Below are 20,404 nucleotides of genomic sequence, written 5' to 3'. Positions count from 1 at the left end.
AGCAGCCCCCGCGGCGCCCCGGCCCCGCCGCCGCCCGGCTCGCAGCGCCCGAGCCGCCGGCGGTTGCGAACCTGCCGCCGTGCGCGGCCCGCCGGGCGCCGCGGCCTGCGGGCGGCCGCTGGTTGGCGGCGGGGGGACACGTGAGGGGGGAGGGGGCAGCGGCGGCAGGAGTTTCCCCGACAGCTGGAGGTTGCGGCGGCGGCTCCTCCTCCCCGGGTCCCCGTTAGAGCCGAGAGACCCCCCGTGCTCCTCCTTATTGACAAACACACAAAGGGCCGCGCCGGGGACGCGTCTGGAGCCGGCATGGGAGACAAGAAGAGCCCGACCAGGTAGGGGCAGCGGCGGCGCCTCCTCCTTTCCCCGGGCCCTCTCCGCGGCGGCCGGGTGCGCGGAGCCGGCGGCGATGGCGGCCGGCGGGGCGCCCCGGGGGGGAGGCGGCGGCGGCGTGAGGGCGTCGCGGCCGGTGTTACCCCTGGCGCGCGTGTGTCTCCGCAGGCCGAAGCGGCAGCCGAAACCCTCCTCGGACGAGGGCTACTGGGACTGCAGCGTCTGCACCTTCCGCAACAGCGCCGAGGCCTTCAAGTGCATGATGTGCGACGTGAGGAAGGGCACCTCCACACGGTGGGTCGCCGGCGGCGGCTGAGGGGGAAGCGGGGGCGGGCGGGCGGGAGCCGCTGGGCGGCCCCCCGCCGCCCCGGGGTGCGAGGGAGGGCGGCTCTGACAAGAATCAGGTCATGTTTACCGGGGAGCCCCGGGCCGGGGGGCTCCCCGGTAAACGTGACCCAAGCCGGGGAGCGGTGCGCTGGCGTGTGTGGAAGCAGAAATAATAAATACCAGGAAGGGCATAATTGCCTGCACAGCCTAACCCCAGAGAGGCCGTGCCCCTCGCATGAAGAAGAGCCATCCCCTGGGGCGGGCTGCTGAGACACTCGCCCTTTAATGTTTTGTGGTTTTTTTTTTTTCTTTTAAACTAATTTTTTCTGAGTTTAACTTTGCCTCATAAATAGCTCCCTTTTTTTTTTTTTTTATTTTATTATTATTTTAATTCGCTTTTCATCACAGAGCATCACCGTGCAGGTTTCCGGGGCTGTAGGGGTGGATAATAACCCTTCGCTGTTTAGGAAGGAATTGTTGATTAGCTGAATTGCGCCGTGTGGAAGTGCCACCCTGCGCATCCGTGACTTCCCAGGAGGACCTTATCTCTGTGAATCCGTCAAAGCTTGCGGTGGATTGCTTGGTTCCTGTGTCTGCCGCTGTTTTTCAGTATTGTGGCCTAAATGTGCGTGCTTGGGGAATGGAAGTTTTTTATAAAACGGGCAGGAGTGCACTTGTAGCCGTTCCATGCTAACCGAAAAAAATATTGCTAAAGATCCTTTGTTACCGTTATCATACCTGTGGGTTAATCCTGTCAGCAAGCTGAAGTGGCAATAAAAGTTGCAATCCTATCAAAAGGAGCAATTACATTCTAGATACCGTTCAAAGCAGTGCTGAATATGACTTGCAACAAATGTTACATGTTTGAAATTGTAAGTGCAAGGTTGGGTCCAATTACTTGACAAAAAAGATTCACCTTTATTTCTAGAGTTCATTTCCTAGACTTCTGAAAACCAGAATGAGTGTTGAAAGGACTTCTCATAACTTCAGTTTTGAATGCTAGTTGATTTTTTTTATTTTTTGTTTTAACCAAGGAGATCAGTGAGGTAAACGCTCTGAGAAGAATTGCATCTGTCATGTATAGTGTGGTTTCCAGTTATAACAACGGCATTGCATTAATATCACAGATAGATGTGTACAGATCGGTAATACTCAGCAAAACAATACTGCTGAAATAAAGAATGCAAAATCTTTAAAACAGCACAAATAAAGCCTCTTTAACCTCCAGTCAGTTTGATAAGCAAAGTCAGTTTAAAATTATGTTTCATTGCATTAGAAACACGGTTGGATAAAAGCACTAAAACTTAAAAAAAAAAAAAAAAAACAACCCACAAAAAACAAACAACCCCCCCCAAACCAAAACAAAAAAAACCCCAAACAAAACAAAAAGAGTGTGGAAAAAATAAACAGTCCTGAGAAACCAGTATTATCATTGCCTTCTTTTTTCACTGCTTGAATATTTAATAATTTTTTAATATTTTAGCAACAAAATGTCTTTTTTTGGTGGTTTTTTTTTTTGTTTGTTTCCACTTTCTCCCCCACAGTGATCTGGTATGCAGAGCTTTAGTTGATACATTGATTTTTGTTTCTCTACTTAAACTCTGAAACAATGTGTAGCTGAGTAGGTTTATGGGTTTCTTTTTCCCATAAGGTTTAAATGAGTTGCCTTTTCACACGTTTGCAAAGTCCAGGATTTACACATGGCATGAGATAAATACAGGTTGAGGTTTTAGGCCCCAATTCTGAAATTAGATTTGAGCTAGTAAGTAGACCTTTGTGTCCATGGAGAGAATCATTAGGGTGCCAAAGAGACACAAAAGGCCATTTGCATGGATTTTTTTTTTTTTTTTTTAAGGAGCTGGAGTCCAAGAGACCAAACTGGGGCCTTGTTAAAACATTTGCTGGTACTGCCTATACAACAAAATGTTTTTCATCAATGTTGGTCAGAATAACAATACTTATGTGTTGTTTGATATTTGTGAATGCATTTGATGTTTTGATGACACTGTGAATGCTTTTTTTTTTGTCTTCTATTTTGAAGCTTAATGTTAGATTAAGTTGATGCCTCAGCATGGTTCTTAGTGTGCAGTGGTTCTTACTTCAAAATTTCTACTACATTTTTTTACTGATGAGAGCTTTGTCTAAAAGACACAGTAAAGCACTGGGTTTTTTAGTTCAGAGAAATCTATTCCTTTGTGGTGGATGGTTTAATGTCTGCTTCTGCATGTTAAAATTCACTAAATACGACCAGATTTGCAGATGGAAAAATGGGCAATCATAGTCACGTTTAGTGGTTTTGAAGGCTACTGGAAATTAGGTGCGAAGTCGACTAAAACAGTTGTATTTTTTATACTAATCATGTACAATGAACTTTACAGAAATATTTTCAGGTGTGGGGTAGGGTTTGTGGGTGTTTTCACTGTTGAATAATTTCTTCTCTCTGAAAGAATTATCTTTTATGCCAGAGGCTAGACATGGATTATGATCTTTAACAACTGGTGGAATTGTTAATATTAGTGGAAATAATTCTTATGACTTCTTGATTATATTTTAATATACTTCTAGACTGAATTTTCAAAGCAGATTGGATCATGGAGTTAAATTACCTTTGTCCATGGCAGTATCACCTTGAATGGTTAAACTGGGCTGTGCTTCCATGGGAGATGTCCAAGAGAAATCCTGGATGCTGCAGGAAGTGGTGTAACTGATTCTCAAGGTGGCACTCTTTTCTTTGGGTTAGTACGCAAGGAGTGCCCCAGCATGGTGCCAGTTAGATGTGCCATGAGTCAGATGTAAAACTAAGATCATATCTGCCAATTGGAAATCCCTGTACCTTTTACTGTAGAACCGTTGCCAGACTTCAATTTGGTAACCTCACTGAGGATCTAAATTCTCCCTGTAGACATGGCTTTCTTATTTACTTTCTAACCTAAATTGTTCTGTATTGTTGCTTGGGTACTGAGAAATTACTATGTTCCTCTTGATAGGAGACTGTACTGAATATAGTAATTTTCTATATGTGACCTTTAAAACGTTTTGAAATCTTTCTAGATGAAAGATGTTGTATAAATGTAAGGAACCTAGGACTGTAATAATCATTCCTTACTTGGACAAATCTCCTGCTGAAGTTCATTAGAAGCATGAGTAAGGAATGCTGAATAGAACTCGAACGTACTGTGTTATAGAGGGAACTGGTAACGAACGCTATATTTAGGTTGCCTAATAGTTTCCATTATAAAGAATTTGTATGATCTCTTTGAGAAACTCTATTATTTGCAAAAGCCATTGAAGTTTGGCAAGAGGAAGAGTCCTTAGGCTAAATAAGTGGTTTGATTTCCTTGCCCCATGAAATTGTTTGAGTTTTGCTGAGACATAAACACTTGAAAATCATCATTCCCCCTCCGTCACTTGTGTTGTACAGAAAAGTAAAGTAATGGCTAGAACACTGAAAAAGCCCAGGCCGGCATCACTGTAAAAGCAACAGCGGCAATGATATTATGCTGAAAACTCGAAAGGGAATTATTTGGCTCCTGGGGAGGTTATAGTCGGGTTGCTGAACTTGATCTGACTCTCACAATTACTGCTTTGCCAAAAGAAAGTTGCTTCCATGGGCACACTACCATTTCTTTTCTTTCTTTCCTTTTGCTCTTCGTGGCACTGTCTGAATCAGGAGTACACCAATACTGGTTGACCTTCAAGAACTGGACTGGATTCTTGGACAGACCTTACTGCAGCAAGTATTTGCTCCCAGTTTGTCTGTCCTTCAATAGGTGTTTGTTTGGTTTTTTTTTTCTTGCCAGCTAACATGGTTAGTCATTGTAATTGAGACACGTTGTAAAGCTGAAGATTCAGAGTTCCAGTGTTGCTGGGAAGAAGTACGCAAGAGGACTAGCATTCTCTCTAAAGGGATGTACGTTTGCTACACTCTTCTGTCTTCTAGGAGCCTGCGTTACTGCTCCATCATCTCTCTGCTCCATTTTCCTCAGATCATATTAATGCTCTTGTTATTCAGCTAGTGACAGCATCCAGATTTAAAATTACCTGTCACTTTACTTTTCTTAATGTGTTTTTTTATGCATGAGTATTGTGGTCTGGTCTGTAGTTGCAGGATCCCATTGTTTTTTCTGTGCTGTGACAAACCGCTTCTCCATTCAGTGTGAAGGATGAGCGTCCAGGGGAGTGTAGTGAGAGCTACAGGAGGAACTGCAAATCTGGCTTTTTAAACTTTAAAATGCTTGACGTGATACTCTGCTGTGTAAATAAAGGAAAAAAGGGGGGCAGGGGTGTGTCAGTTTCCCCTTTCCAGAGTCGATAGCATTCTGTGATTTTTTAAATTAGGAAAGAGGGCAGAATTCCAAAGGATATTTTCACTAATAGTATTCTCTTAGCTAATAATAGGAGGATTGTTGTACAAAGACGTAACTACTTTATGCTTGTTATGGTTGTATTTAACTCTATTTTTTAGAACTACTTTTATTGCTTGCTTTGAATTCAGTAAAAACTTAATCTTACCTATGAATCTATGAGACTTAGTGCACACTATTCAAGCCCAAAGTATTTTTCTTTTAGCAGGGGGAAAGAAGGAGGGAGAATAAGGAAATAAAACAAGAACAGGTGACTTCTGTGAAGTTTGGGGGGGGGTGGTTTGTTTTTTTTTATGTATTCCTCTCTGATACATATGTTGGGCAAGCTGCTATATGCAGTATCATTTACATAAAATAGCCCCTGAAATTTGTAGCCAGAATGAGAAAGTCATCTCAAGTCAGGATGAATTTCTGTGGATTTGGGATGTATACATCTTAACATCCTCTACTGCTGAAGTAGAGACATATATAACCAACTGAACGGGGGGGCATGGCTTCTGTGTCCTATGCTCTATTGATCTCCATTACTGAATCGTTCCTTTTCTCCCAGACAAAGGTATGAAAAGCCAACTTTAAATCATACCAGACAGAAGAGTCTGAGGTATAAGGAACTGGGATGCCATCCTTGTATGTTTGCTTGATATTTGGTCTGTGCTCCTTGATTGTGCCTGAGAGTGTGGCCATTCAAAATGTGCACGTATTTTATAAGCATGTCTGACAATCTCCTAAATATGAAATACAGGTCTCTACTTGAAGCTGTCATGAGTTTGTTTTATGCTTTGAGAAGCATAAATAAAATGTTTAATTTTTTAACTTGGATATCAAGGTCATTTTTCTTCACAAAATATGTGCAATTTGTTTAGTCATGTACCATCTGGATGTTTATAAGCACAAATCAGTTACATTTAACCAAATCTGGTATTTGTATTTCTGTTGAAATGCAGTACTGCTCAGGACAGAGAGTTGGTACTTATCTTGTATATCTGGTTTAACATGTCTGTTTTACAACAGCTTGTTAAGGACTCTCTCTTCTGCCTTCCAGTATGCAGCCTCTGTGTGCGCACATGCGCATGCGTGTGTCAGGGGGAAGGTTGTGAAGGAGAAAAAGAGGAAGAACCGCCTGTCATGCTGATTTTACAAATACATGACTGAATCGAGCTTAACGGACTGAAGAGCTGTTCGTTACTTGTGCTAGTTTGGAGAAGGAAATATTTGCAGGAATGAAGTGAGTGGAAAAGTCATATATAATCCATACTTTACCAAGCTCTGTATTACAAGTTTTATGTTTTAGCTTAAATATTACATTATGAAGAGGAGCACGAATAAATAGTTCTCTTTTGCTCTGTAGATAGCCATCAGGTAATCTAGTCATTCTGGCCTTCCAGTCTTATTTTTAAAAAGAGTTTTAAAAAGTAACCTTTGGAATTATTTAGGAATTTATTTTCCGTTAAAAATATAGTGAAACTTAAGAATTTTGCACACATCAACTTGAATGAGGTTTTGTTTTTCCATATAAAACAATGAAGTAATTTTTATAGATTGGGGTGGCTCTGTTAGATGCTGTTGATAGGCGTAGCTTGTATGTGCAACAGAGAATGCAATGGGCAGCCAATCAAAAGAAGATAAAACTTACATTTTAGAAAGACTACATAAGCAGTTGGTTTTAGTTTGTGTTTTGGTTTTTGTTGTTTTTTTTTTTTTTTAGGTTAATTCTATTGTTAAATCTGTGTGGTTTTGAATCTGACAGATATTTTAATCCCTTACTCTAAACAGCTCATTAAAAAAAAAAAAAGAAAAAAAAAAAGCTTTTTTTTTCTTAAGCATGAGCTCAGTATTCTTGGTTTAATGTTTGGGTTTTTTTCTACAATTCTTTCCTGATGTCTGTTATAGCTTGGGCTTTTTTTTTTTTTTTTCCTTCCCTTTTTTAATGCAGTCTTCCCAGAACAAAACAAACAGTGTTTCATTTGATATCGGGCTATTGATCCAACTTTGATAGCTGATTTAAACCTAGTTTAATTGTTTCTTTTTGCATCATATTGAAAATAGTAGTTATATCAGCAGTCATCTTTGGCCAGAAATTTAGGTAGCTGTCATTGTGACTTGGCCTTCTATGTGTATATACCTCATGTAATTAAAGAAACAAACATGGAGCAGAAAGAAACCTATTGCTTTCTATAAACTTTCTCTCTTCCCCTCCTATGATAACTAATGATGTCAGAGCTGCTGAACAGGAAGAAAAACTTCTTAGCCCTCTGTTTCCAAGATCTTGGATCTGATCATGGATTTAAGAGATATGCTCCCTAGAAGGCCAACTTTGTTAATGGGCACTGCTGGGTCAGAGGTAGGTTCTGCCAGTTAAGAATGGCTTCTTCAGCTGAATTGTATCAAATACACGCAAAATAGATTAGCATTTGTTTTCCACAGTTACTAAAGTAGTAAAAGCTTTGAATACATTTGGGTTCATTATAGGAATGGTTCTAAGAAGGCTAACATGTCTCATTTGGCTTATCTATGTTGCCCTAGGAACTCAGGATGGAAAAGGTCTTCCAGTGAGTTAGACCCTCTCCCATATTGAAACAGGATCAGTAGACCCAGGCAACTTCTAACATAATCTTTGCTCTAACAAGTCTCCAGTGAAGACTGTAACCCCTTTAGACAGCTTATAGTGCTTTTTATCCTTGATGTTTTTCCAGATATCTAACCTTCCTGTTCAGTAAAATAAGTTGATTTATACTCCCCCTATCCCCAGTGAATTACCCACTATATTTGTAGTTCTTTGGTTATTGGGTTATGGTTTCCATGTTCTCCCATTTTCTCTAAGTCTTTCTTACAGAGACAAAATTTCAGCAGCCCTTTCTTATAGGTGACAGTTTCCTTCAGTTTATATCATGATTCTTTATTCTTGACTCTTCAGTTGACACACCTGTTTCTTACAGTAGTAGCCCAGAATGAGGACATACCTTCAGCTGAGTAATTTCTAGTGCAAGGTTTAGTGGGACTGTGCCTGTCCAGAATCCTGCTAAATTGTGATGTCTGATGTTGGTACTTCCCTGAATGAGGATTTTCCTTTTGTGCAATGGTATCATGATGTTGGTTTCTCTGTGCCTTGCGATCTACTTGATCCAGTACAGTCTGGTGTCCTTTTGTGTCCCGTTGTTACGGAAGTAGAGCTTTTTTTTATGCAGTTGTGGGACCTGTGGTGCTTTATGCTATCTTTCTTGGATTTCATCATTTTGATTTTTGAGTCATCTTAACTCAGGATGGTCTTGGCAGATAGTTCTCACCACCATTCAGCTTGGTGCTGTTTGCTTCTTCTATTCCTTATTCCTTTGTCCAAAGGATGATTAAGGATATTAAATAGTATACCTGTAGAACCTAAATGTAAATGCTATCCTACGTCTACAGCTGGTGGTTGAGAACTATTAAAAACAAACAAACAAACCCTAATTTTGAACTTCATTCTGCACAACTTTGTCCCAATCATCGTCTAGCTTGAGTGGGAGAATGTATTTTTGATTGTGTCAAGTCAAGACGTGGGATGTGTATTGCTTTTCTCCTAGTCGCTAGGACAATTAATCCATTAAAGAGAGAAACTAGGCTGTTTCAAGCCAATTGGCTTTATCCTTTAATGCTCCCAATTGTTAAATAAATTTGTTCTAGTACCTTTCTGAAATTTGAGTTAGGCTGAGTCACCTACTACTTCCTGCATTTTTATTTACCCATCTTGTGAATTCTCTTTTACTTTTCTTTTTTCTTTTTTTCTGCAGTACTTGATGACTTCTTCCATCTTCCTGTAGTTCTCTAAACCATATGTTTCTGAGGGTGAATTTCATTAGATGCTGTTGACTGCCATATATAACATTCAGTAGCCCAGTCTGTTTCTTATTCTAACTTGTACTCATATCCCCTTGTTTAATTTGGTTATATGGAGTTAAACTTTTGTGTGGAGACTGAAGCAAAGAAGCCTTTATGCCATCTGGTATTTGCTTTCTTTCCATGTTTGATAATGGATATACTTCTTTCATTCTATTTCCATGATTAAGTACTTTCCTTTGGGGCATAAGTAGTGCGTGGTTTGATGTGTTTAGCGCTCTTTTTTTCTTTTTTTTCTTTTTCTTTTTTTTTCTTTTTCTTTTTCTTTTTTTTTCTTTTTCTTTTTTTTCTTTTTCTTTTTTTTTCTTTTTCTTTTTTTTTCTTTTTCTTTTTTTTTATGTTTTTCTTTTTCTTTTTTTTCTTTTTTTTTCTTTTTTTTTTCTTTTTTTTTTCTTTTTCTTTTTTTTTTCTTTTTCTTTTTTTTTTCTTTTTCTTTTTTTCTTTTTTTGTGGAAATGTCATCTTTGTTTTTAGTGCCACCAGTGGTGTTCTTGCTCCCTGTGTCTTTTCTAGGGAAAATGATCAGCTGTCCTGGTCTAAAAGCTACTGGTTTTTGAATAAACACCTACAATAAATTAAGTATGTTAAAAGAGAAGTCTAGCTGGTAAGAAGAAAGCTCTTGTATTGCCTGTAGAGTGATGAGAAGTTGCATTTTCTGCCCCATGACTTTTTATAATGATATTTTTCCTTTACTGTTGTGACAGCCCACTATGCCTGTTCCTGTTTAAAACATGATACAAGTGTCTGTACTCTTCATCTTGAAAGTCAGGTTAGGACAGAGTGCTTTGCAGAAAATTTTCTCACAGTATCAAATGAGGTCTTGTCTTGTTGGCTGATATAGTCAGCTACAAAATACTTTCAAAGTAGGCTAGTGGAACAAAATATTAAGTGTTCATTTTTTATGCTTTCATGCAGTAGCTTATCCTGGTTTAAGTAGGACAGAGAGATCCTGAGGATTGTCTGTTCTCTCTGAAGTGCATTCCACTGGTATTGATGTAGAGCAGGCTTGAACTTGGAGAGTTCAGCTGCAGAATATTGTTGGTAGGCTTTCAGCTGGCAAACTTTCCATCAGAAGTGAGTTTGAAGATACAGATACTACAAGATACAACCTTAAGGTCTGCTACAAGTTTTTTCTTGTTTTCTTAGGAGTTGGGGGAGGGAAAGAAAATGAAAATTGAAAATTTTCCCATTCTAACTTACTGGAAGTTTGGGACTTATCTTTAAACATTTCCATAATGCTTGAATATACTTTATCTGAACTGCACAGTTCAAATGACAGTGCTTTGTAGAAAAAAAGTGTGAATGAGTGGGGGGTTTAAAATTTCTTTTTAAAATAGAGTTCCTAACTCTAAAAGCTGAAAAACGTTAGTTTGACACATTCAGTGAAAGGAAAGTTGTTTCTTACAGATATAATTGAATTCTGTGATTAGGGTCATGAGCTAGAAGTTCTGTAATTGAAAACAAAGGGAAAAAGAAAAGATGAGGGCTGATGATTATGTGGCATCTTTTTCTATTAATATACCTCTTTCTTGAAGAGCATCATGGGAACTTGATTTTTTAGGAAAAGTGTGCAGTCTTTTCCCCTACTTAAGGTGGACATCTTTGTGGGGCTGGCTCTGAATGGAGGAAGTTTCTAGAATGCTGCAACCTTCTGGGAAGATCACACCCGCAGTGCAGAACAATTAAGATAGGTCAGAAGCAAGCTCCTTCCTGTTTGGTCATAAAACTAGCTGTGCCAAGTATTGACCCTGTTTTGTGCAACAATAACTGTGCTGCTGCATCAGTATGAACCTCATGTTTTGCGTGTGTTTTTTTGCATAGGTGCAAGAAGCATCACAGTTTCTACAGGAAGGGGACAGAGGAGCAGCCTGGAGGATCCAATCCTTTGTGGGATTGGAAGTTGGTAGAGGTCATTTCCCCATGAATCCCAAGGATCTAGGGGTCTAAAAGACTGTAACCACTGCCTTCTCTGCAGACTCCCAAATACTGCCTCCTCAGGGGATGTTGTTAAGGAAATTGAGCGTCCTGACCCCTGCTCATGTGTAGCACATTGTCATCTAGGAAACACAAATTGGTTGATACCCATATGTTTCTCAAACAGGGTATTTTCAATGTAGCTGTCACTTATGCTGAGCATCGATGAACCACAGTTTGTGGCATATGGGGAAGAATTTCTAACAACAATGTGCGATAGGTTGAAGCCTTAAAACTGGTTGTTGGGAAAGTAACATTTGATGGCTGCTTTAAAAACTATCCATGAAGATGAATTTGGGTTTTGTAAAGGTCCTGATACAGATATTTCTTCTTAGGCCAGACTGTTGTGCAGTGTACCAGTTGTCTTCAGGAGACTCGCTGGCCTCATCTGTTAAATGTCATCTGGAAAATAGTGCATTCCCTTTAAGGGAATGATTAAATAGGGACATTGCCTCAAGGGGTAGTTTTCTGCACATTTATACAGTGACTGATAAAACCATATGGGTCTTGTAAGTCTATTCTAATTGAATCAGCTTTTATTGAAAGACAAAATTGCTAGAAATGCACTGAATGGATGAATTCCAAGTAAATGATTCACACTGTAAAACAGCTAAGAATATGAAAGCACTGGAAATCAGAGCTGGCTGAAAGTTAGAATTCAAATATACATAGGATGTGTAGAAATTGCATTGTTACTCTGCAATATGCATATGGATCTGTATTATGTTTTCCCATACAGACCACTAGCTCCATTGTTTGCACTGTCATAATTATTCAGTTGTATTATTTGTGGAGGCAGTGCAATGTACTGTTAACATTCTAGGATATGACAGAAATGATGGTAATGAGAAAAAATAATTTTGGATAACAACGTAAATTATCAATGTTGAAGATGCATTTAATCATGAACTGCTTCAATGTAGAAATAAAGACTAGTTTCTCACAAGATGGCTTTGTGTGGTGATTAGCATGAGCATATTCATGTGACACAGCAAGCTAAACGTAGTTTAATCTGATAGTTTTTATTCTATGAATAGCTTAATAGAGTACTGATGACTGAGGGAGGGTGAGCTGATCTGTGTCAGAATCCAAAGACTGCTTCTCCTGCTAGTGATTTAATTTAATTGCTAGCAACTATTGTACTTGCATTACAAGAACTGGTAATAGGAAATATTTTTTGCTTTTCATAATGTGACTTCAGCTGCTAAAAATCAGGAGTGGCATCGTTATGTGAACTGCTAGCTTCTGTGTAGACCACAGTGTGCGAGATCTAATTGGCCACAGTGTTTGCGATACTACTTAGTATACACAGTGTTCCTGATGATTTCCTGTTTGCTTTAAATAATATCACTGATGTGCTTATGCAGAAATGAATTTTTTTTTCTTTTTTTCTTTCCTTGGTATTAGGAGGTAAGTTGTGGTCTGGTTGTGCTTGATCACAAAAATCAGCAATGGTAATGGAACAAATGTTTGTGCTGGGTTTTAAGTGAAGATTCCTTTGTTCTGGAATATTGTTTCCTCGGTATTTTGGCAGAACCTGGAAGCTCTTGTTGCACAAGGTGCTGCACAAAGAGCTTGTGGAGTGGATGTCATAGTCCCTTAAAAGATAAATGTGATTAAAAAAAGTAAATTTTGCTTATGTATCATATCTAGAAAAAATAAAATGTTAGTTGAAAAATTGCCTGATGGAAGAAAATAAAGTCTCAAAACATTGTAGCTACTAATCTGCAAATATATGGAAGGATATATTAAAAGCTGGTGTGCGTTTTGTGTGTAGCAATGTGTGACAATTCTCTCTAATTATTTGGGAATTAGTGTTTTGCATTTGACAAAAATAGTCCTCCACTGTTGAAGTTTGAAAAATATTTCGTGCTTTAAATATTTACTGTCAAACTAGCACTTGAAAAATTAATTGTCTTCTTGAGGCACGAAGAAAGTTCAGTAAAAGAGATAGGGCAATTGATAGGGTAAAGATAGGGAATTTTTTTTCTTTGCTTCTGTACAGCTAGATTGCACGTGGATGCTTACACCTAAAGGATATGGATTTGTGCATAAACTGGAATGAATAGCTTAAAATGTAAGACTTAAACTTTTGCCTTGCCACTTGGAAGTTTAATAGGGTTCTGCCATTCACTATGTGTCAAATTGACTGTTGACTGTCGGCATTATTACATGAAGACAGTTACTGCAATGACTTAATGCATGTATGTGTGTCTTGGTTCTATTGATTTCTTTCCATATTATAAAGAACTTAAGTAACAATTTCTTGACTCATAGGAAATGCTTCACCTGTGCATTTGTAAGCCATGATAACAAGATTATGATGCTAAATTAAATTTCATTCCATTTATTTTATTTAAAGCTGTCAACACCCTTGCAATGTCTGTATAAATATAGGCCTCAGCCTTTGAACATTTTTCATGGATTCCTAGTCTTAAAAAAAAAAAAAAAAATCTCTTTGAAGTTAAGCTCTTTGCAGGCAGAGGTCAGCTCAAAATAAGGAGGTCTGAGGTAGCTGTGTGTATGTTTAATTTTTCCCTCTGTTCAGGTGAAGTTGCTTACGTTTACTATTATTAAAGCCAGTTACAGTGGGAGGGAAAAGAGACTCTGGAAGGGGCATGGATGCAAAAATCACTAGCATTATTGTAACCTGTTTTGCAGAAAGACCTCTGAAAAAGAGAAAACATGCCTGAGGAAGTAGAAACGTTAATTACTTGATGTTTGTAAAGTAACTTGTTATCAGTGTATAAGGGATATAATTGTATTTAAAAGAATTGATGGGAGGAAAGTTTATTTACTTCTTAGTAGCTTCTACTTCAAAGTACTGAATTACTTGTTACAGAAACTGAATTCTGAAATAAATATATATAGATAGATATATATTTAATTCTGGAGCCATTTAGACCTTTTGGCATCTAAATCTACATCATCAGTCCATCATGAAAAAGTCACATTCCAAAACTGCTGGTTGTAATCTGTCCTGTGATCTTCAGAGTAAAAAGCTGTCTAAGCTCTATTACAAAGTTACAGTTAGAACTGTGCATAATTAATGTATTTTTGAAAACATGCAGGAAGTGTATCATACTATAATATTGCTACAATATTTAACTATAGCTGTACCTTGTAAAAGTTACTGAAATAAATGCCATAAGAATTGCCAAAACATTCATGCCAAAGTGAAGATATTCTCCTAATAATATGTGTTACAGGAGCAGCTTTCACGTAGAAAATCTTCTATCTAAAACCAGTTTTTCATATCCTTCTTTTTGTCTCTTTGTTTAAAAAACTGTTTACTGTAAAATCGTGCATCTTTCCAGCTGACTCCCTGTGTGCATCTACTTGCTTTGGAGATTAGGAACAACTTTTTATTTTTAAATTAATTGCTCAAATTACTGCATTAAGGTATATTTGAGAATATGGACCTTAGTAATTAGAAAAATGAGGACATGTGGTGAAGGAGATTTGAGTAGGGACTAGCAAGAATATGATGATTAAGTAGAAAGTATGCAAAGATAAGCTTTTCTTGAGATTTCAGTAATGACTGTGAACTACAAAAATGGAGATTAGAGTATTACTGTGAATATCAGATTTCTATTAGCTTCTAGAGACATTAATATTTAGGATAGACATGAGTGGAAAATGATCTTCAAATAAATTATAAGATATTTAAAGCCTGTACATTTGTATTGGGAAATGATCCAGTCTAATAATGAAAGAACAGAGTAGGATTTGAATGATTTGACTTTGTTCTCAACAAGATTTTAATGCACTTAACTGTGTTCTGTTTAGACTTTTAAAAGACATATATGATACAAACATCAGCAAAACAAGATTTTTATTAGGGTTTGGTTAAACCTAACCTTATTTTTTCCAATAGTTTTGCTTAGTTCACAACAGCATATTGCTAATGGAGTTACTTAAAGTGGAATAAATAATACAATGTTAGAGTTTTCTTTCTTGCTCAAGGAGATGAATTATTTAAGTAAAAACAAACAAGTACTTACTCTGATATTAGCTTTACAGGAGTTTGTCTTTTTGGTTTTGGTGACAGTTCTGAGAAGTGTTGAGCCGGGTGTTCTGTAGGCTTATTATATGCACGGCTTTGTGGAATGAGCATGTGTGGTTTCTCTTGGTGAGCTGATATATCAGGTCTTGTACTGTCTTGCAAATGCATTCTGAAAACACTTGTGGGAGTGTTTTAAACTGTTTCAATTGTTTTTAATGTAGTTTTGCAGAATTTTAGAGTAGCCAATGTATGAGAGTCTTTACATTTAACAACTTTGTGAAATTATCCAGTCAAGTTATATTTATGAAGGGATGTTTACAAAACTATTTGATTAGGTATCTAATGGTAAGATTTGATATTATTTAGATGGAGAGAGAGTCATAATCATAATGAGGTTGGCTTTGTGTTGTCTGGAGGTGAGGAATATATGGTAAGATATAAAAATAAAGAGGCAGTGGAGCGATACAGAATATTGAGGAACACAACAGTGTGCATTTCTAAGTACAAATATAACCCTGTATTCAAGATGCAGTACTAAAATTATGCTATGAATTTTCCAAGAATGTATTGGCTTGTCTGAAGTAAAATACGTGTTTGCTGTAAGCAAATGGGGAGCACACTTTAAATAAAATGGTCATTGGAAATGGCCCCCATCCTGTTGTTTTCTGCATAAAGGCTGAAGCTATAAGGAGGAGATGACTAAATTTAATTCCAAGGTCTGTCCACCTTTATCAGGGATTACTCTCATTTTCAATGGCAATGCATTACAAAATACAGACAACTAAAGACTTTCAGTCCACCTACTGTCACAAGAATTAAATTTACTACCAAATTCTAAAATAATTGAAGGTTGGAAAAACTCAGGCTTGCTAACAAGGCATTTCTGAAATCCTCACTAGATGAGGGAATAGCAAAAGCTGGTGGTGGAGAAGTACTAGTACATGATGAAAATTGGAATTCCATTTGAAAACAATACTGAGTATCTTAACTCAATCAGCTCAGTCAGAAACACACAGAAGCCCCACAGCAGCAGATGGAAAGGAGATATGCAAGTCTGCAGGGCACCAGAAGGAGAGAAAAAAAAACCTTTTTTTTTCATGATGATGTAAATGTACAGTAACTTCTAGGTGAACAAAATACACACAACTTTTGTAGGTTTGCTATGAAATGATAAATTTTAAATTTGGTGCAGAGTAAGCTTAGAAGAGTTTTATAACAGCTTCTAAAAGCTTGCATTTCAATAAGAAGACAGTCCCCAAAAAGAGGTGGGTTAGAGGGAGGACAACAAGATACAATTAAAGTAGAAATTAGTTGTGTCATGGTAACGGTGTTTATATAACATGGTATATATTACTGTAAGTCGTATGCTGTTTTCAGGTATCCAACAATTTTATCAGTCTTGTAGGCAGTGTAAATCTGTATTTGATGTGTCTGAACCTTCTAGCATGGCTGAATACCTTAAAAATCAGATACTGAGGATAGTATAGAAGAGTGTATCATTTTGGGCAAAACCAATAAGATTTTAAGTATGAATACTAGTGGACATGGTGGGTTTGAGAAAAACATAGGAAGAGTGATCTTTGAAGTATCATATAATTACTTGACTAAGAGGTTAACCTGTGGGGAAGGTGCTAGTTTTGAATTTGAGAAGAATGTGTTAAATGCTTTCCTTGCATTTGGCAGTAATTTTGAAAAGTGTCTTAAAATTTTAATGCTGTTTGAATTGTTACAGTACTATAACACATTCCCGTGCATCACCTTGTTGTCAGAACTGCCTGCAGAAATGCTCCACAGTAAAGTTGTTTTCTGTCCAAAGTTACTGAGCATTTGCAGTGGCTTAAGAGTGTACACAGCTGGTTATTGTGTATCAGCTTATCCATGATACTTTATTTATATTTCTGTAGATCCATGGGACACATTTTATATGGAACTCAGGGGACAACAGAGCTGTCAAAGGAAGAAGCAAGCAGTGTAATTATAGGTAAATGAAAGAAAAGCTTCTGTAATTAAAGTAAGGGTGAGTGCTTGAACAAAAATTTCTAGCTATCCAAATGGAAACCAGCTGAATTTTGGCATGACTTAAAGTAGAAATTGCATAAGTTTGTATATAAGATAAGATAGGATGAGACAGGAGGAAAAAATCGAAGGGGTATTAATCAGATAGAAAGTGGAGGCATTGTCATGACGATACTGTAGTAGTCATATTTCTTTGTGACTGTCAGAAGTGCGCAATTTTGGGAAGGTTGCTTTTTAAGCAGTTGTCCTTCATAAGTAGTAAACAAAGAAGAAGGTAGGATACAGGAAAACTTGCAGTGGTTTGAGGAGCTGACTGACTTTCTCTGATGCCTAGTGATTAGTTCTAGGTATTTTTTCCTAGAAGCTGACTGAGCTTGTTCTCTTATGCTTTGCCTGAAGATAGTTAATTGGGAATGCCTGGCTTTGATTTTAGAGTTTCTACTACCTTAGTCAGAACTGTGACAAGCGTTCTGGGTTTAATCCATAGTGCATCAGCGTATGCTGTGTTTATAATGCAGCTTCTGGAATAAACTCCAAGACTTTCCCAAGGAGACATCATAAAAAAAACTGTGTGGAGTTTGTAAAGGCCAAAGCATTTCTTTTTTTTTTTGTGCTGATCCTATTCTTTAGCCATCAGCTTTGCAAGTTTGACCAAAGATGATTTGTATAAATGGAGATTCTGCTTGTGAGACCTTTTGGCAGTAGCGATTTTGATAATTCTTGAAAAACCCTGGAGAGTGAAATTCAGGGCACTGATTGACTAGATTACTGGTTTCTAAAGAATGAGTTCTGCCGTGCCTTGCTGATGGGACAGAACAGATTGCAGAAGTGTGAATGAAGTTGACGTTCAAAAACATGCTGGACTCATTACTTGAGTCCTGTGCAGTGAGGGCCTTAAAGCAACAAGAAGTAGAGTAGAAGATTTGGGAACTTCCATTAACTTGGAAGCATTTATTCAGTCCTCCTGAATCACATGAAAGCGAAGAATACTTCGTATTTAAAGAATAATGTGGATTTTTCATTTTTGAGGAAAGGATTCTGTGACCAAGGGCAAAACAAAATCAGTGAGGTTTCTGTTCCAGATACTTCTTTCTTTCTTGAGGGATGAATCTGCTGTCTTGAACAAAAGGTCAGTGTCTCCCTGTAGGGAAAAGAAGTTTAGATAAATGGTACTTCTTAAGGATTAGGTGTGCCTTTGAATAAAACCTCTTTAAGTCTCTGAAACCAGTTTTGTGGGTTCTTTCTTTTTTTTTTTTTTTTAAGAAGTGATGATCTTTTACAGTGGAGGAAAGGAAAAAATTTGTGTGCAAAGTTGAAATTGTGGAACGTATGGGATACTGTGTAGAGATTCTACATAAAAGCAGGTGAATAATTTTGAAGAAATACCACAGGCTTTGTTTTGCTCAGGAGCTGGTCTTCTCTGGCAATGAAAATATGATAGGAGATAAGATATTGCTGATAAGCCTGAAAGCTCGAACTGTTCTGATGAATAAATGATTCCTGGTATATAATAGTTACCTGTTCTGTTTGATAGTATGAACATCTTACTTGTTTCATTGAATCCTTCTGTCACTCAAAAGGTAGCTTCTTAGTATCTGGAAGAGAAACTTGAGTCCACGAACTGAAAATAGATCAGTACCATATTGGGCAGCTACGACGTAACAACCTTCTGTAGGAATAGTGTTTCACAGGCAATTTCTTCCTGATTTCTAGGATTGGGCAAGATGTGTATTACATAGGAAACCAGGGAGTAAGATGAATTTGAAAACAGAATTGTATCAGCTCATTGATAGGTAAGTAAAACTGGACTAGGATATTGCTGTAGTTATTGGAGGAAAAGTGTGGCAAGTAAAGTGACGAGAGCTCAATAGCAGATGTAAATATCTGGCTTAACATGTGGTATTCTAAAAGTTTTTAGGTATGTTGCATGTGGCACTTGCTTTACAAAATAGATAATTTGCCACTCCAGACAGGATAAGCATCCAGCAGGGGCTTTTTGTCTGAATTGAAGCCAGGAGGTAGATGCACTTCAGAAGAGGAAAGGGAAGGAAAGGATCATATTAGAATGGAAGCTCTGCTTGGCAGATACTATTCTGGATCCACGTCATCTGTTGAAGAGCGTCTTTCAGTTTGATTGAAAGCTGAGGTGACAGCATTTCCTTAATTTAGACCTGTTCTGTTAAGACTGGGAAATCGTAATTTTAATACTTTTGCCGAAATAAAATATACAAAGTGGAGATTTAGCTTCAAGGAGTGTGCCTTTGAGTATGTCTCCTATTCTTCAGAATATCTGAACTCTGTAAACTGCGTGTTATAGATGATAATACACTTTTCCCACAATAGGTTGAAAAGGTGTATGTATTCAGCACTGAGATTTAATTACAGCATCTAGCTTTCCCTATAGAAAAGCATAGGATATGTTCTAAGATCTGTTGATACTGGGAGGATATGGGTACTGGTTCTGTGTGGACCAGTCCAAGTCCAGCATGGCTCACACTGAATCAAAGATAAGGTGTTGGCTGCTCTGTTGGACTGTTGATGTCTCTGCACTGTGCTTCTCAGCAGTCTACTTGATTGGCTGCACTGTGCTGCTTGGCAGGCTCTGCATGTTCAGGATATGCAGCACCAAATGGATGAATCTTCTCTGAACCCTGCATGCAGGGGTGCATCATGCTGACACAGGACTCACTTGAGATGTAGGTAGATTTGGGGTTGGTTCGTGGAAAAACTGTCACAGTTGTCCACATCATGCTCTTTGTTTCCAGACTGTAGCAGACGGACCCTAGAGCTGGTTTGACAGATAAGTAGTTCAGGTCTATCAGAATTTGAATTTATACTCTGAGTAGTGCAGGAGACATTAGACTACTTTATGAACTCATGATGGCTGTAGAAGCAGCATTATGCAAATGTAGTTGTGCTCTGTATGAATTAAATTCAGCCAGACTCCAAGATGCTTCAGCATTAAGCCAGTTTGGTTGTCTGCATGTTTGATACCAACTGAGGCGACTGAGAGTTTACTGTACTTCTGCTGTGTATGTTGATTATTAGTATTGTACATTTTTTTTTTTTATTTCTGTTTTCAAAATGGACCCGCTTTGTGCTAATGAGACCAAGTTATTCACCATATCAAATTGGTCAAAATTCTTTTTACATAGATTACTGGTGAATACTGGGTGAGGGAAATTAAGGAAGCACGTACTGCTGTGAGATGTTCAAAATGACTTATGAGCGGGAAGGTATTGTGTTGAGCTCTGGGAGAGGGAAATGACTTGGGGCAAAAGTTTGGTCTAGTGCACTGCGTGTATTCTTGAATGAGTATTTTAATCACTAGGAATGTAAATTGCTATGTTATAAAGTTTTGGTTTGTTTTTTTTTTTTTTAAGAATGTCAACAATGAAAACTAGTCCATCATTCTCGGTATTAAATATTTGCTCCCTTTGAGAGCATCAATGTTGAATGAGTTTCTGCACACAAAACCTAAATAGACAATTCTCTGCAGCCTCTGTAAATATACCCTC

General features: G+C 38.0%; 1 protein-coding gene and 1 long non-coding RNA gene across 3 annotated transcripts in view; both read left to right on the top strand.

Moving 5' to 3' along the window:
- The first annotated feature begins 10 nt into the window (after window positions 1-10).
- Window positions 11-20,404, top strand: part of YAF2 (YY1 associated factor 2) — a 36,155-nt gene continuing 15,761 nt past the window's right edge. For both annotated transcript variants that reach the window (XR_012042595.1, XM_072862068.1), the window contains exons 1-2: window positions 11-329; window positions 496-621. Coding sequence is in view for 1 of the 2 variants with exons in the window: in XM_072862068.1 (XP_072718169.1) it covers window positions 304-329; window positions 496-621 (152 nt within the window). In the remaining variant the exon portion in view is untranslated. The remainder of the gene's footprint in view (window positions 330-495; window positions 622-20,404) is intronic.
- On the top strand, window positions 6,110-12,304 carry LOC140651939 (uncharacterized). The gene is made up of 3 exons (XR_012042600.1): window positions 6,110-6,243; window positions 7,237-7,359; window positions 10,712-12,304. It is a non-coding gene; the product is annotated as an uncharacterized lncRNA (long non-coding RNA).

The sequence above is a fragment of the Ciconia boyciana genome, chromosome 1 (genome assembly GCF_034638445.1).
Source record: "Ciconia boyciana chromosome 1, ASM3463844v1, whole genome shotgun sequence".
In the NCBI taxonomy this organism is placed as follows: domain Eukaryota; kingdom Metazoa; phylum Chordata; class Aves; order Ciconiiformes; family Ciconiidae; genus Ciconia; species Ciconia boyciana.
The sequence above is the reverse complement of the archived record's forward strand: the minus strand, read 5'-3'. Positions and strand labels throughout refer to the sequence as shown.